Source organism: Pleurodeles waltl, chromosome 4_2 (assembly GCF_031143425.1).
Source record: "Pleurodeles waltl isolate 20211129_DDA chromosome 4_2, aPleWal1.hap1.20221129, whole genome shotgun sequence".
In the NCBI taxonomy this organism is placed as follows: domain Eukaryota; kingdom Metazoa; phylum Chordata; class Amphibia; order Caudata; family Salamandridae; genus Pleurodeles; species Pleurodeles waltl.
Genome location: NC_090443.1, coordinates 540605821 through 540620722, shown reverse-complemented (window position 1 = coordinate 540620722; position 14902 = coordinate 540605821). Strand labels below are relative to the sequence as shown.

At 45.5% G+C, this 14902-nt stretch overlaps 1 protein-coding gene across 3 annotated transcripts in view; it reads left to right on the top strand.

Moving 5' to 3' along the window:
* Window positions 1–14902, top strand: part of RNASEL (ribonuclease L) — a 164408-nt gene that overhangs the window by 114385 nt on the left and 35121 nt on the right. For 2 of the 3 annotated variants that reach the window (XM_069232069.1, XM_069232070.1), the window contains exon 5: window positions 14645–14774. In XM_069232069.1, coding sequence (XP_069088170.1) covers window positions 14645–14774 — 130 coding nt within the window. Of the gene's footprint in view, window positions 1–8244; window positions 8349–14644; window positions 14775–14902 lie in introns of those variants that run through there. The other variant, XM_069232071.1, reaches the window with a different exon arrangement.

The following is a 14902-nucleotide window of genomic DNA, read 5'->3' as shown; positions in this document are numbered from 1 at the left end:
ATCTGAGAGCGAGGGAGCTCAGGAGATTTGGCCACTCTCCAAGTTTCTTCGGCTCTCACACTGAGTTTGCTTTTAAGGATTCCTCTGGGCTACAGGAGGGTATAATGAATCTGCTGTGACTTTGGACAGGAACTAGACGTCAGTTGCCTGACTCCCGTTTGGGTAGAAAATCTCTTTCTCGCAGTTGACCGGACTCATCAACTTGCAGACCCCAGAAAGATGAAGCTGAATATAGGCCCTACCGCCTTGCCCAGACGGTGAGGAATTTTGACTTTTATGCTTTGCTTTGAAGTTATGCTATAATAGAATCACATATATTTGCTGTGTACATTGCAACTGAGAAGTACTTTGATATATTTTGCTTTCATTGCTGCGACTACTTTTGAACGTGTGCTTCCAATCTACTAATTTAGTCTCTCAGGAACTTCGTGGTGGGGGAGAATTAATAACAATAAATGTCTTCTTTAAACTCAGAAGTGCATTCCAGAGAGGTTCTGTAAGCTTGGTTATGAGATAAGAGGGAAAGCAGAACAGCCCCCTCCTCCCCTGGGGAGCGACCCTTGCCTAAGGGGTTGCTCCCCTTGGGTGAAATTGGTGCCAAAAAAAAAAAGATCCCCGGTACCTAGTGGTTTCTGCCCCCCTTGTGGGCAGATTTGCCTAACAAAAATTGGCCGATCTGCCCCCAAGGGGGGCATAAATGGTCTAAATACTATGTGCCCCGAAGGGGAGCGACCCTTGCCTAAGGGGTCGCTCTCCACCTCAAAAAAAAAAAAACCCTAATAAAAACCTTCCCTGGTGCCTAGAGGTTTCTGCCTCCCCCCAGGGGCAGAAATGGCCTAAAACAAATTTGCCCCCCCCCACCCCCATGGGGAGCGACCCTTGCCTAGGGGGTCACATCCTTGCAGACATTGGCGCAAAAAAAAGAGATCCCCGGTGCCTAGTGGTTTCTGCCCCCCTTGTGCCTTGTGGGCAGATTGGCCAAACAAAAATCGTCGATCTGCCCCCAAGGGGGACAGAAATGGTCTAACTACAATGTGCCTCCCAGGGGAGCGACCCTTGCCTAAGGGGTCGCTCTCCACCTCTAAAAAACAAGAAAAAAAAACCTTCCCTGGCGCCTAGAGGTTTCTGCCTACCCCTGGGGGCAGAAATCACTTAAAATAAATACCCCCCCCTCACCGGGGAGCGACTCTTGCCTAAGGGGTCGCTCCGCTTGCATGAAAGTGGTGCAAAAAAAAAAAGATCCCCGGTGTCTAGTGGTTTCTGCCCCCCTTGTGGGCAGATTGGCCTAACAGAAATCGGTCGATCTGCCCCCAAGGGGGCCAGAAATGGTCCAAATACAGTGTGCCCACCAGGGGAGCGACCCTTGGCTAAGGGGTCGCTCTCCACCTCTAAAAATCAAAACAAACAAAAAAATTTTTTTTTATCCATGGCGCCTAGAGGCTTCTGCCCCCCCCCGGGGGCAGATCAGCCTAATAACAATAGGCCGACCTGCCCCCAGGGGGGGCAGAATTGACCTCAAATACATTTGCCCCCCTAACCCACCGTGGAGCGACCCTTGCTAGGGGGTCACTCCCCTTCTGTGAATTTGTCGTAAAGAAAAAACCTCCCTGGTGTCTAGTGGTTTCTGCCCCCCTTGGGGGCAGACTGGACTCATAAAAATAGGCCAATCTGCCCCTAAGGGGGCCAGAAATGGCCTAAATATAATTTGCCCCCTAGGGAGCGACCCTTGACTAAGGGGTCGCTCCCCAACTCCCAAAAAAATTATATATATATATATATATATATATATATATATATATATATATATATATAAAAAAAAAATATATATATATATATATATATATATATATATATATATATATATATTATCCCTGGCGCCTAGTGGATTCAGCCCCCCGGGGGCAGATTGGCCTAATGATAGGTCGATGAAAAGGCCTTGAAAAATATTGACCCCCTGGGGAGCGACACTTGCCCAAGGGGTCGCTCCCCTCATGCCAGTTTCCATAGAAAAATGAATCCCTGGTGTCTAGTGGGCATTTCAAAAGCCGGATCGCTTTATGATCCGGCTTTTGAAATGCTCTGAAAGACTTCAAAGGGAAGGAAAGGAAATTCCTTTCCTTCCCTTTGAAGCCTCTCAGGCCCCCATCACATGAACGGAAGAGAAATGCTTTGCATTTATCTTCCGATCGCGCTGGAAGCTCAGGGGAAGTGGCCTCTGATGAGATCAGTGCGCAAATGCCTGCTGACGTCATCAGACTTCACTGGGGGGGTCAGTGGGGGTCGGGGGTGGAAGGGGAAGGGCTTACCCTTCCATCCCTGCCTTGGGGGGGGTGGGAGGGAAGCCCAAGGAGGAAGCGCTAGCACTCCCGCCGAGCTCCAGGCCAAGTACGTAATGGTTACATCCTCGGCACAGGTGCACTGTGCCACAGGACATAACCATTACGTCCGCGTCACAGAAAGGGTTAAAGGATTTTCTGCATTTGATTAGCCTGTGTTCTGGGTGAGTGGTAGCCGGGAAGGATCTTCACAGTTTGACTGCCGCAATAGAGAAGGATCTGGCTCCGCAAGTTATTGTCCTGACATCTGGTGATCTCTGTAAGAGCTGGTTGCGGGAATAAAGACGTTATGTGGTTGGTGAACTGAATATTTGGTGGTTAGGAAGGTGGTTGTTATTCTATTCCATGTTAAAATGCCATTTATAAGGTGAGTGGCAGCTTTTGGCCGCTTAATAAGTGGCATCAGCATAGTTCAGCCTGTATTGATTAAAGGCATTTACAACTGGTAATTGGCAGTTATTGTCGAGGTTGGGTTTGAGTTTCTTTAAATTTATGTTTGTCACAACGTATACTAGACACTTAGGTCACATGAGTTTCGAGTAATGAGTTGGTATCCAAGTGAATGCCCAAATTACATACAACCGTGGCATGAGATGGTGGAGGTTGCATGGGTTCAGCCAGCAAACAGTCATCCATGAATTGATGAATTAGGCATGAACAACGCCTCATCTTTAAAAAGATTTAACTTCAGGTAGTTTGAGCACATCCACCAGCATATCCTTTTAAGGCAGTGGATCAGAGAATCTCTAATTTGCTCCAGATTTCTCTTTTTATTTGTATTGGGCTTGTCCAATACAGCTTGTGTGTCATTTGCACAGATGAAGAAGCAAACCCCTAGATGCAGTTGAAGTGCTGCTAGGCGTTACATGCAGGGACTGAAAAGCTGATGGTCCCAGGAGGACAATCTAATCTATTTGATGATTTGTCACCCAAGCCAGCTTCAAATAAGATTCTTTCCAAGATGGAGTGGTTCGTAGTGCTGAAGGCCGCTTGGAGACTATGCAGCAAGAACCAACCTCTTTTAAATATGCTTACATAATGTTACAGCTTGGCACGGATGGCACTATGCTAATCCTATGCTTAAAGACTTTGCTGTATAAGTGGCAAACAGGATATCCGTCCTCGTTGTGATGGAGTAATCCATCTGCCTATATCTAAATCAGGCCCTTTGTCTCTTTCTAGCTCGGCATGGATGGCAAAGTGCTAATCCTATGCTTAAAAACTTTGCTAGAAAACCAGACATTTGAGGTGACCAAATTTAGAGTGTCGCTGGTGTTGTAGGGTTCTCTGTACAGGAGCTGCTCTCCTTCTAAACTTGGGAACTACCCAGAGTTCTCTATTTATTTTTTGCATAATTTATGGAGCATTCTAAGCCTGAGAGGGTTTTGTTTTGAGATTATATATATATATATATATACATGTATATATATATATATATATATATATCAGACGCCACTGGGTAGTTGTAGTGAGATCTGTGTTTCCATAGGAAATGGCTTTTTTGGTTTGCTAATAACTTTGGTGGCGTATGACGAATCGTCATAAAACTCTTAAAAAAGTGCTCTTTTTTGCCTAGTTTCTTCATGGAAAGTTTTTGGGTGATCCATTAAGCAAGGGCTTGAGGAATAAAGAGGGTCTCAAAATGCATAATCCTAATGCCTTTTCCATGGACTTTTTTGGAATATGGTATTGCTAAAAACGTTGAAGGGATTTACACCAAATTTGGCAGGAAGGTAGGTGCTTTTTTGTGATTTGGTGTTAATCTGTCAAGTAGTTTTTGAGAAATTAAGGTGCAAACATATTTGTAAATATGGACTGTTTGGTTCGAGGGACTGTCATGATAGTCCTGCAAGATCAAACTTTTTATAAAAGAGTGGTCTTATTGGGCTAGGAGAATTTTGTTTTCCTTGGGCCATCTCACAGCTATGGGACTGAGGGACCAAGGAAGCAAGTGCTCTGATTAGCTTGCCACAAGATTAAAGAACATGTTGCAAAGGCATTATAGGACTCTGGGGATTTAATCCCCTGTGCTGTAAATAAGTTAAAATATACATACATTTATGGGGGCATGGCAGGGACAGTATGCCTCCCCCAGCCCTTGAGGGCCAAGGTTTTTTTTTTTTTAAATTGGGGATTTTCCTGTGATCCTCTAGTACCCCTGTGGGATCGAAGCTAAAAAAACAAAATGGGAGGTGTTTATTTAAAAAAATAAAATGGCCACCAGTGTTGGCCATGGCCTGGGGGTCGACTGAAAGAAATTATTGAGGAGGGCGTGCATGGGACCCCTCTCCTGAGCTGATCAAGGCCCTGGGACACCATCACCTGGAGCCTGCATACGGATTGAAGGGAAGGGTGTGCACAGCCCCCCTCCTTGAACCGATCATGCTCCTGAGCTTCATTCCCCGGCATAAACATACAAAAGGAGATGGGGGGTGGTCCCCCTCCCTGAGGCACTTATGGCCAGAGGACTCCCATTCCCCAGGGCCAGATCCACTGTGATGTCACAGGGAGCTCTCTCCTGGGATACAGTTTCCCTACCTGCAAGAGCGGAAGCATGGAAAGCTTGTCTGCTTCAGTCCAGTGAGAGCTATAAAAATGCTCCCGCCAGGTGGGAGCAAGCAGTCATTTTCCTACCCACACTCTTGTGAGGTGGGAAACTCAGAATGTTCCTGCCTGGCAGGAGCAGTGAAAAGTACTTACTCCTGCCTGATGGGAGCTATGCCGGCTCCTGATGCTCCCAGGATGGATGCATGCAGGGAGTCTGTGGGGCCACAGAGGCCCCGCGGCTCCCCTTGAAGTTTCTAACATAGTTTTTTGTGGTTTCCCTAGGGGATGGGGTCACCGGGGCACTATTGGTTCACAGAGGTGGATGCATGTCCCCCCCTTTATTAAAAAAACAAACAAACAAAAAAAAGGCACTCAGGTTATGGGGTCCCCTGGGCCTTTAGAGGCATGGGAAGGGGAGCTGCACACTCCCTCCCCTTAATAAATTAGTATGCCCTGTGTGATAGGGTCCCCAGGGCCTTTAAATGCTATGGGAAGGGAGCTGCACACCTCACCTCCCTAATAATGATAAAAAAAGAAGGGCCCAGGTGAGTAATGGGACCCCCCCCCCAACAAAAAAAAAGGAATGATAAATGAGCGTCAGGAGCCACTCACTTTATTATTCACAGCTTGTTGCAAGGAGCGCCCCATAATGCCCTGCAACAGCTTTTTAAACATATTTTTTCAGCTTGGTTGTGCTCCTAGAAGGCTTGGGGACCCTAAAGTAACTATAACTTGCACCCTCGCCATGCCCTGCTAATAACTTAACATATTACATCACTCATAACATGTTCTACGACATCTGAAACAACATCATTGCTGACAATATTGTACATGGCGGCGTGCGAGTTATAGTTACTTTAGGACATGTGTAAAAATTACTTGAGATAACTATAACTGTTGAATTTCATTATTTATTTGATTTTAAAACATGATTTTGTCACAGAAATTTTCACCTAACTATAACGCTATTACACACATATATACACTGCTGTGTAGGTATACAGGGAGTGCAGAATTATTAGGCAAGTTGTATTTTTGAGGATTAATTTTATTATTGAACAACAACCATGTTCTCAATGAACCCAAAAAACTCATTAATATCAAAGCTGAATATTTTTGGAAGTAGTTTTTAGTTTGTTTTTAGTTTTAGCTATGTTAGGGGGATATCTGTGTGTGCAGGTGACTATTACTGTGCATAATTATTAGGCAACTTAACAAAAAACAAATATATACCCATTTCAATTATTAATTATTACCAGTGAAACCAATATAACATCTCAACATTCACAAATATACATTTCTGACATTCAAAAACAAATCAAAAACAAATCAGTGACCAATATAGCCACCTTTCTTTGCAAGGACACTCAAAAGCCTGCCATCCATGGATTCTGTCAGTGTTTTGATCTGTTCACCATCAACATTGCGTGCAGCAGCAACCACAGCCTCCCAGACACTGTTCAGAGAGGTGTACTGTTTTCCCTCCTTGTAAATCTCACATTTGATGATGGACCACAGGTTCTCAATGGGGTTCAGATCAGGTGAACAAGGAGGCCATGTCATTAGATTTCCTTCTTTTATACACTTTCTTGCCAGCCACGCTGTGGAGTACTTGGACGCGTGTGATGGAGCATTGTCCTGCATGAAAATCATGTTTTTCTTGAAGGATGCAGACTTCTTCCTGTACCACTGCTTGAAGAAGGTGTCTTCCAGGAACTGGCAGTAGGACTGGGAGTTGAGCTTGACTCCATCCTCAACCCGAAAAGGCCCCACAAGCTCATCTTTGATGATACCAGCCCAAACCAGTACTCCACCTCCACCTTGCTGGCGTCTGAGTCGGACTGGAGCTCTCTGCCCTTTACCAATCCAGCCACGGGCCCATCCATCTGGCCCATCAAGACTCACTCTCATTTCATCAGTCCATAAAACCTTAGAAAAATCAGTCTTGAGATATTTCTTGGCCCAGTCTTGACGTTTCAGCTTGTGTGTCTTGTTCAGTGGTGGTCGTCTTTCAGCCTTTCTTACCTTGGCCATGTCTCTGAGTATTGCACACCTTGTGCTTTTGGGCACTCCAGTGATGTTGCAGCTCTGAAATATGGCCAAACTGGTGGCAAGTGGCATCGTGGCAGCTGCACGCTTGACTTTTCTCAGTTCATGGGCAGTTATTTTGCGCCTTGGTTTTTCCACACGCTTCTTGCGACCCTGTTGACTATTTTGAATGAAACGCTTGATTGTTCGATGATCACGCTTCAGAAGCTTTGCAATTTTAAGAGTGCTGCATCCCTCTGCATGATATCTCACTATTTTTGACTTTTCTGAGCCTGTCAAGTCCTTCTTTTGACCCATTTTGCCAAAGGAAAGGAAGTTGCCTAATAATTATGCACACCTGATATAGGGTGTTGATGTCATTAGACCACACCCCTTCTCATTACAGAGATGCACATCACCTAATATGCTTAATTGGTAGTAGGCTTTCGAGCCTATACAGCTTGGAGTAAGACAACATGCATAAAGAGGATGATGTGGTCAAAATACTCATTTGCCTAATAATTCTGCACTCCCTGTAATTAGGACCAGGTTTCCCTATTAAATTGATTTTTTGGTTTCCTAATAACTTTGTCGCTGTTTGTTGAATCTTAATGACATTTTCCACTTCATTCCTTTTTAATTTTTCAATGAGTGCAGTTGTGAATTAGTACAAAGCTCCAGTGCAATATGTTTTTATTTGCCCAATTCCCCTACTGGTCCCCATGGGACCGCTTGCTTCTTGTTTCATTTTTTTCTTGTGCTATGGCGTGCATTTTGTTCTTTTCTTTTTAACTTTTAATTTACCATTCTTACTGTTCTAACACATCAGTTCACTGTGTTAGAGCAGTATATACAAAAAATAGCTGCTTACGTCATGAACCATGCCTACACACCAAAGCCCATCTTGGATGAGTTTTCAATAATACCCATTGTAAGAATGCTGGCCATGTGTGCCCATGTATCATGGCGCATGAATTGTCACCCAAATGCCAAAAAACACTGGGAAAGCCAATTGCTTGGCTTTTTAGAGCCCAAACCTAGAGCCTTGACAATGCCTGTTTCTTCTGTTACAACACAAAATGTTATGATACACATACATTTTTTTTAATTTATTTGTAACAGTTCTCTTATTTTCTGTTTACAGCATATAAAAGCGCTATGACACCAAATTAAAATATAAGGGTTCTAAAATACAGACATAAATGAACGATTTCTTCAAAATATTTAATCATGAATTGTATATCGTGGTAAATTGGAGAGCTATTGACTTTGTCAGTGGACTTTAATAAATATCTGAAGTATATGGTTGACTAGCTTTACCATTTTTTAACAGATGTTTGGAAGAGAGGGTGTTGCAGAGAATATAGCAGGGGGAGAGTCAACTCATGGTACAGCAGGAATGTGCTTAACAGGAATCATCTGGCTGTAAATTGATCTCTCTGAATCCAGGTTTGTTGTTAGGGCTGCTTTGCTGCCTGCAGTGAGACAAGAGCAATGGCGATGTGGGTCAGGGAGGGGGGCAAATACGGGAACTGTGACATTCCGCGTTTGGGTACAGAGACGCTCAAAGTGCTTCAGAGTGACACGAGGATTGGGGAGGGCATTCTATTTAGGGCATATGATTTTTGGTATTCACAATGTCACTGCCCAATAGAGTACACCAGTTTCATTAAAGGATTGCAAGCTCTTGCAAGAGGAAAATAAAAAGATGTTTCGCATCAGCCCCATAGTGTTTCGTCACACAAACCTAAGCAGCCCAGAGGCACTAGAGCAATCCGAGAGCCTGGTCGCTGCAGAGACAGACAAAAGGCTGGGTCCAAATGCAGAAGTTCGGGATCTAATGAAGCGGGTCTGCCCAGGAAAAGACACAGCCAAAAAAGACACTACAAAAGGTATGCACTAAGCACACAGGGCAGAGAGAGCCGTACCAGCGTAGGTGGGGAGGTGGCAAAAACAGATGCTGAACTGTAACATTTCGCGTTGGGCTGAAGTTCAAGTAGTTAAGTATCCCCACAAGAAATACAGTTCTCATCTTGCAGTCTACTTCAGACTGAAAAAATATACAGGTCTGCGTGGAAGTCACTCTGGGAAAATGTGACCAAATCACTGCAAAGTACATAAACAGCTGATATTGTGTGCAATACAAATACTTTATTGATGGCAAATCTAATTTCTGATTGTTCCTGAAATATCACAAAGTCGATACACGGGGCTGTTTTATAAGAGCCACTATTGGTCAGTCTTTGATCTCAGAAACATGCTTGATAAGCAGTACTCGCTTAACCACGCAGCAGCGTAAGTGTTGAAAACAATGCAACATGCACTCTATCTAAAGTATGTGTTTTGAGAGGTTAGGGGCAGTAGCTGAAATAGAAAAACAGATGACTGGGCGTTGTATGTGGCAAAATATATTAAAGAACGTAAAAAAAAAAACAACCTCGGAAACAAGTTCTCACACGGGGACGTCCGATCGAGGGGTGCTACAGAGCCCTGCTAGAATTCTTTTTGGGGTGAGAAACTGTGCCCTGATCATTTTAGTTTATTTAAAGGCTGAACGCCTTCACTTCATCCTGACACCATATCAGAGCACACTGCCTCCCCACTTCAAACATAAACTGCCCTTGGGATGCAGACACCAGCAAGAGCTGACACTGAATAGAACACGTAACAGCGAGCAGGCCTCCAGAAGATATACTCAGCTTTCATTCTTTAAGCTGATTGTAGGAAACTGGCCCTTGTTGCAGTTATATTGATGCTGACTTGACCTAGAGTGTGCTGGGATCCTGCTAACCAGGCCCCAGCACTAGTGTTATTTTCCTAAAAATGTACCATTGTTTCCACAATTGGCACACCTCTGGTACACAGTCAAGTCCCTTGTAAAAGGTACCAGTGGTACCAAGGGCCCTCTGACCAGGGAGAGTCCCTAAGGGCTGTAGCATGTGTTGTGCCACTCTAAGGGACCCCTCACCAAACACATGCACACTGCCATTGCAGATTGTGTGTGTGGGTGGGGAGAAAAAGGCAACCTCGACATGGCATCCCTCTCAGGGTGCCATGCCCACAAAACACTGCCTACGGCATAGGTAAGTCACCCCTCTAGCAGGTCTTACAGCCTTAAGACAGGGTGCACTTTACCACAGATGAGGGCATAGCTGCATGAGCAATGTGCCCATACAGTGGCTAAGTCCATTCTTAGACACTGTAAGTGCAGTATGGCAAAATATAAGTATATAGGGGGTCATTATGACCCTGGCAGTGAGTGGTAATGTGGCGGCAGTACTGCCAACAGGCTGGCGGTACATACCGCCACATTATGAGAGTGGCAGGTTGGCTGCAGCCAACCCCGTCACTTCTCCACTCAGACCGCCATGGCGGTAGCATCCGCCGGGTCGGCGATGTCAATCTCCAGCCCGGCGGCTGCTATAGTACCGCCGACGGCATTTTGAGCCAGCCTACCACCATGGGGGTAGGCCCTACTGGTGACAGGGAATTCCTTCCCTGTCACTGGTAGGCAGCTCACAGCCCCCCAACACTCCCCAGATGCGCCCACACCCCCTCCATCCACACTCCCCCCTTCCAATCCCCTCACCCCCACCATACACGCACACACCCACTCACTCACACTGGCATACACGCATACATTCAGTCATGCTCATACACATTCGTACACACATTCACACTGACATGCAGACACACACTCACATTACTATTCTTACATGCACTCACACACATGCATACACCCACGCAAACAACACTAAACATACAAACACATTCACGCAAACACTAACACATTCATGCACACAACCCCCCCACACACACAACACCCTCCCAACCCCCTCCCCTGTCGGAAGCCCAACTTACCTTCTTCCAGGTTGTTTTCCGGCAGGGAACTGTAAGGGGAGCTGCTACCACCTGTAGCACCCGCTAGCAGAACACCGCCAGGCCGTATCACAGGTCATGATACGGCTGGCGGCGGTCTACTGGCGTGGCGGTGCTGGTGGTAGCAGCACCACCTTACCACCATCCGCCACTAAGATCACTGCCTGATTTTCCACCCTTCTTGTGGCGGAAGTCCGGCATTGATCATAGTATGGCGGACGGATGGTAGCCGCGGTGATGGTCTTTTGGTGGCCGTTACCATGACGGTAGGTGGTTTTAACCGCCAATTACATAATGAGGGCCATAGTCTGGGTGTTTGTCATTATGAACTCCACAGCTCAATAATGGCTTCCCAGCACAATAAACCCACACTGATGCCAGTGTTGGATTTATTCTAAAAAGCACACAGAGATGCCACCTGTATTTTACCCAATCCACTAGTGTAGGACTGACCGGTCTGTGCCAGTCTGCCAATAGCAGACAAGTTTCTGACCCCATGGGTTGAGAACCTTTGTGCTTTCTGAGGCCAGAAACAAAGCCTTCTCTGGGAGGAGGTGCATTACACCTCCCCCTGCAGCAACTGTAACACCTGGCGGTGAGCCTCAAAGGCTCAGCCCTCCTGTTACAGTGCCCCAGGGCACTCCAGCTAATGGAGATGCCTGTCCCCTGGACAAAGCCCCACTTTTGGCAGCAAGTTCTGTGGAAAACAAGGAGGAGTGGCCACTTCAGCTGGGACCACCTCTAAGTTGTCCAGAGCTGAAGTGATGCCCTCCCTGCAGAATCCTCCATCTTGGTTTGGAGGTCAGGGACCAATAGGTTTAGGAGTATGTTCCCCTCCCCAAAGGGAGTGGACACAAGAAGGGTGTAGCCACCCCCAGGGACAGTAGCCATTGGCTAGTGCTCTCTGACCCCTGTAACGCCCTTAAATCCAGGAACCCTATTCGTCAAATTCCTGGCAACCTGAAAAGAAAGAAGAAGGACTGCTAACTTGAAACCTACCAGCCTGTCTCCTGCTTCAATGAACCTGAACAAGAACAGCGATGCATCCTCCGGGACCAGTGACCTCTGTCAAGCTCCAGAGGACTGCCCTGCACTGCAAAGGACCAAGAACTCCTGAGGACAGTGGCCCTATCCAAAAAGAAACTACAGCAAAGGACTCCAGAGCCTGTCTGGATCTGTGAGTACTGACCGCTCTGCACCCGACACCCACAGCCCGTGTCCAGGTGGCCTAACCGGCTAGAGAGGGTCCTGAGGCGATTCCAAGAAAGTGCCTCTCATGCCCCCCACGACGATGCCTGCAGTGCGAATCAAGAGGACCCCCCTGACCGCGAAAGTTCCAGCCGAAGATATCCAACACCTAAAGACACACTGCATCCGCAGCACCCAGGCCATGGAGAGCCCAACCACTGGTGCCGCAACGTTCATCAGACAGCCCTCCTACTTGTCCAGCCTGTGGTTTTCCCGAACCACCCCCCCCTGAACCCAGCCTGCAGCATCTAAGTGACCTCTGGCGTCCCCTCGTAGGAAAGCATTGGGAGCCCCAACACTGTGTTTGCACCATGCTTCCAGCTGCCCCAGTGCTGCTGAGGGTGTGTGTTTGTTGTCTACTTGTGGCCTCACCGGTGCTCCTCTAAACCCACCAGGTCTGCCCTCTGAAGACCCGGGCACTTACCTACCAGCATATCAGAAACTGAGTGCCCCCAGTCTTCAAAGCAGCCCATGTTAAATTTGCCTCAACTTTGACCTTTTCACCCGGCCGGCCCCGTGTTGCTGGTGGTGGGTGTTTAGCGTTAACTTGAACCCCAACCTGTGGACATCCTAACCGCCGGAGACTGGAACTGTAAGTCAAGTACTTAACTATAAATCATACTAACTTTTCTTCGCTCCAGGAACTGTTTCTGAAAATTGCACTGTCAACTTTTCAAAAAGATTATTGCCATTTATTCTTAAACTGTATAATTTACTGATTCTAAACAAAGTAATATTGATTAATATGTGAAATACAAATTTATCAATGTACTTACCTGCAACTTGAATCTTGTGGTTCTAGAAATACATTAAGAAAATATATTTTTGTTGTATAAAAACTATTGGTCTGGAGTTAAATCATTGAGTGAGTGCTTTTTATATTGTCTGTGTGTGTACAACAAATGCTTTGCACTACCCTCATATAAACCTAACTGCTCTTCCACACTACCACAAAAGAGAGCATTAGTATTATCTGTTTTAGCCTCTGTTAAGCCTCCCTGGGAACCCCTGGACTCTGTGCACACTATATCTCATTTTGATGTATAGGTTATACAGAGCCAGCTTCCTACACTGATGTATGGTTATTTCCAAAAAGATGTTTCCGTGCTCAGAAATTATCTGTGTAATTTAACATGAGAACAGACGGACTCTGAGCATACGTGCTGCCTTTAAGATAGAACTCCCAACATTTTCCCACTGCATTGTAGCATCCAAAATATGTGTGCTTTGAACAGTGGGTTTAAAGATTATCGACAGGATTGAATCATTTTTAAAGGAAACGCTCTTGGGGAGGGTTAAACACAGGGAGAGGCATGATGCATGCATGCTGTGGACAAATGGAGAGAAAGAATATAAGAGCAATGATGGAGCCTGCGAATGAAAAGCCTATGGGCGGACTGAAGGCCACAAAGTATATAAAACATGTCTCTTAGAGACAGGTCGTGCACTGTCTAGAGCTGAGATCTAAAAAGGTAATAAAATTAAATCAATACTTAAATCTGTGTAGTGCTACAGTCTTTGTCCGTTTGTTCATACAATATGGCTGCAGCATCATGCTCGACTTGGCATCCAGGCAGGCATCAGGAGCTAATGGGAGACTCAACGTCAAGAGGTTCAAATAGTTTAAAAATTCCCCAGTTTAGGTATAGTATTATTGCCTAGTTTCTTACCCTTTCTGCTCAATTGAAATGTTCACACTTCCATAACCACCACGAAGTAGACATGCGAACTTGAAAATTATCTTACCACCAGGGCCCTTTTATGGAAAGTGTCACTGGAGTGTAATGGATGTCTGTGCCCTCTTTTTGCCCCCAGGGCACTTTATTATAGAAGGCTCTGCAGACATTTGTGAAGTGCTTGCTCTGTTGTGTGGATCATGCTGGTGCAAATGTTATGCTTGCACCATCCTAAAAGGTTGTTATTTTATTTGCATGGAGCATTACTCCATAGAAAGGAGGGATCACCTGGGCCACTCCTACCATGCTACAGACATGGGGGCAAAGGAGGAGCACTAATTGTGTGTCACATTTGAAGGGACGCATAGTGAGTGACCAAAAAAAAGCACACCCTTTGGAGTGCACAGAGGTCTCAGGAAGCCCCCAGCTTCCCTCCGCTGCAGACGGAGGCATCCACCTATGAGGTATCCCTACCCTCTTGACAAGGCACAGTTGATCACTCTGCAATGAAATAGGGCCAACAGTTTCAAACTGCTGGTCAACTTTCCATGCCTCTCAGACCCTTATGAAGGTGCAAGATCACACATGCACAAGATACAGCCAGTTCTTTATCTAATATAATACACAGTACCTGTTTGCACTGATGCACCCAATTGCGGTTGCCACCCCACATAAGCTAGTGCACAGTTTTACATACATGTACTTTCTGGCTAACATGAGAAATTAAATGTAAGAAGTTTATTAAAAAAATTAAAACATGGCATTGCTAATTGAAAATAAATATTTTTCTTAGATCTACATTTGTTCTAAATTGCCATTCTTGTGTTTTCGAGCTAGGTTAAAGTACAATAACTCTTCAGTGTTTCTATTCTGACCTTACCTACCAACGCTTGCAAAATGTAAATTTCCTTTTCACTTTGCCCTTTGCAGCAAATTTGACTTTCTCCAAAATGTTGGAAATGAACCCGACATCAAGAAATCAGAGAACTGTACTCTGATTAAGAGATTGAACCGCCCGGATGCAATTGAGGGTAAAACTTTCAACGGATGGACAAAAAAGGTAACAGATTTACCAGCAACTCATAGGTGTGCCTCATATGTATGACATTTGTGTGTGAATATATTTTCTAAACTTTGGTATACATTTTAGACACTATAAGGGGCTGATTCTAACTTCGGCGGGCGGCG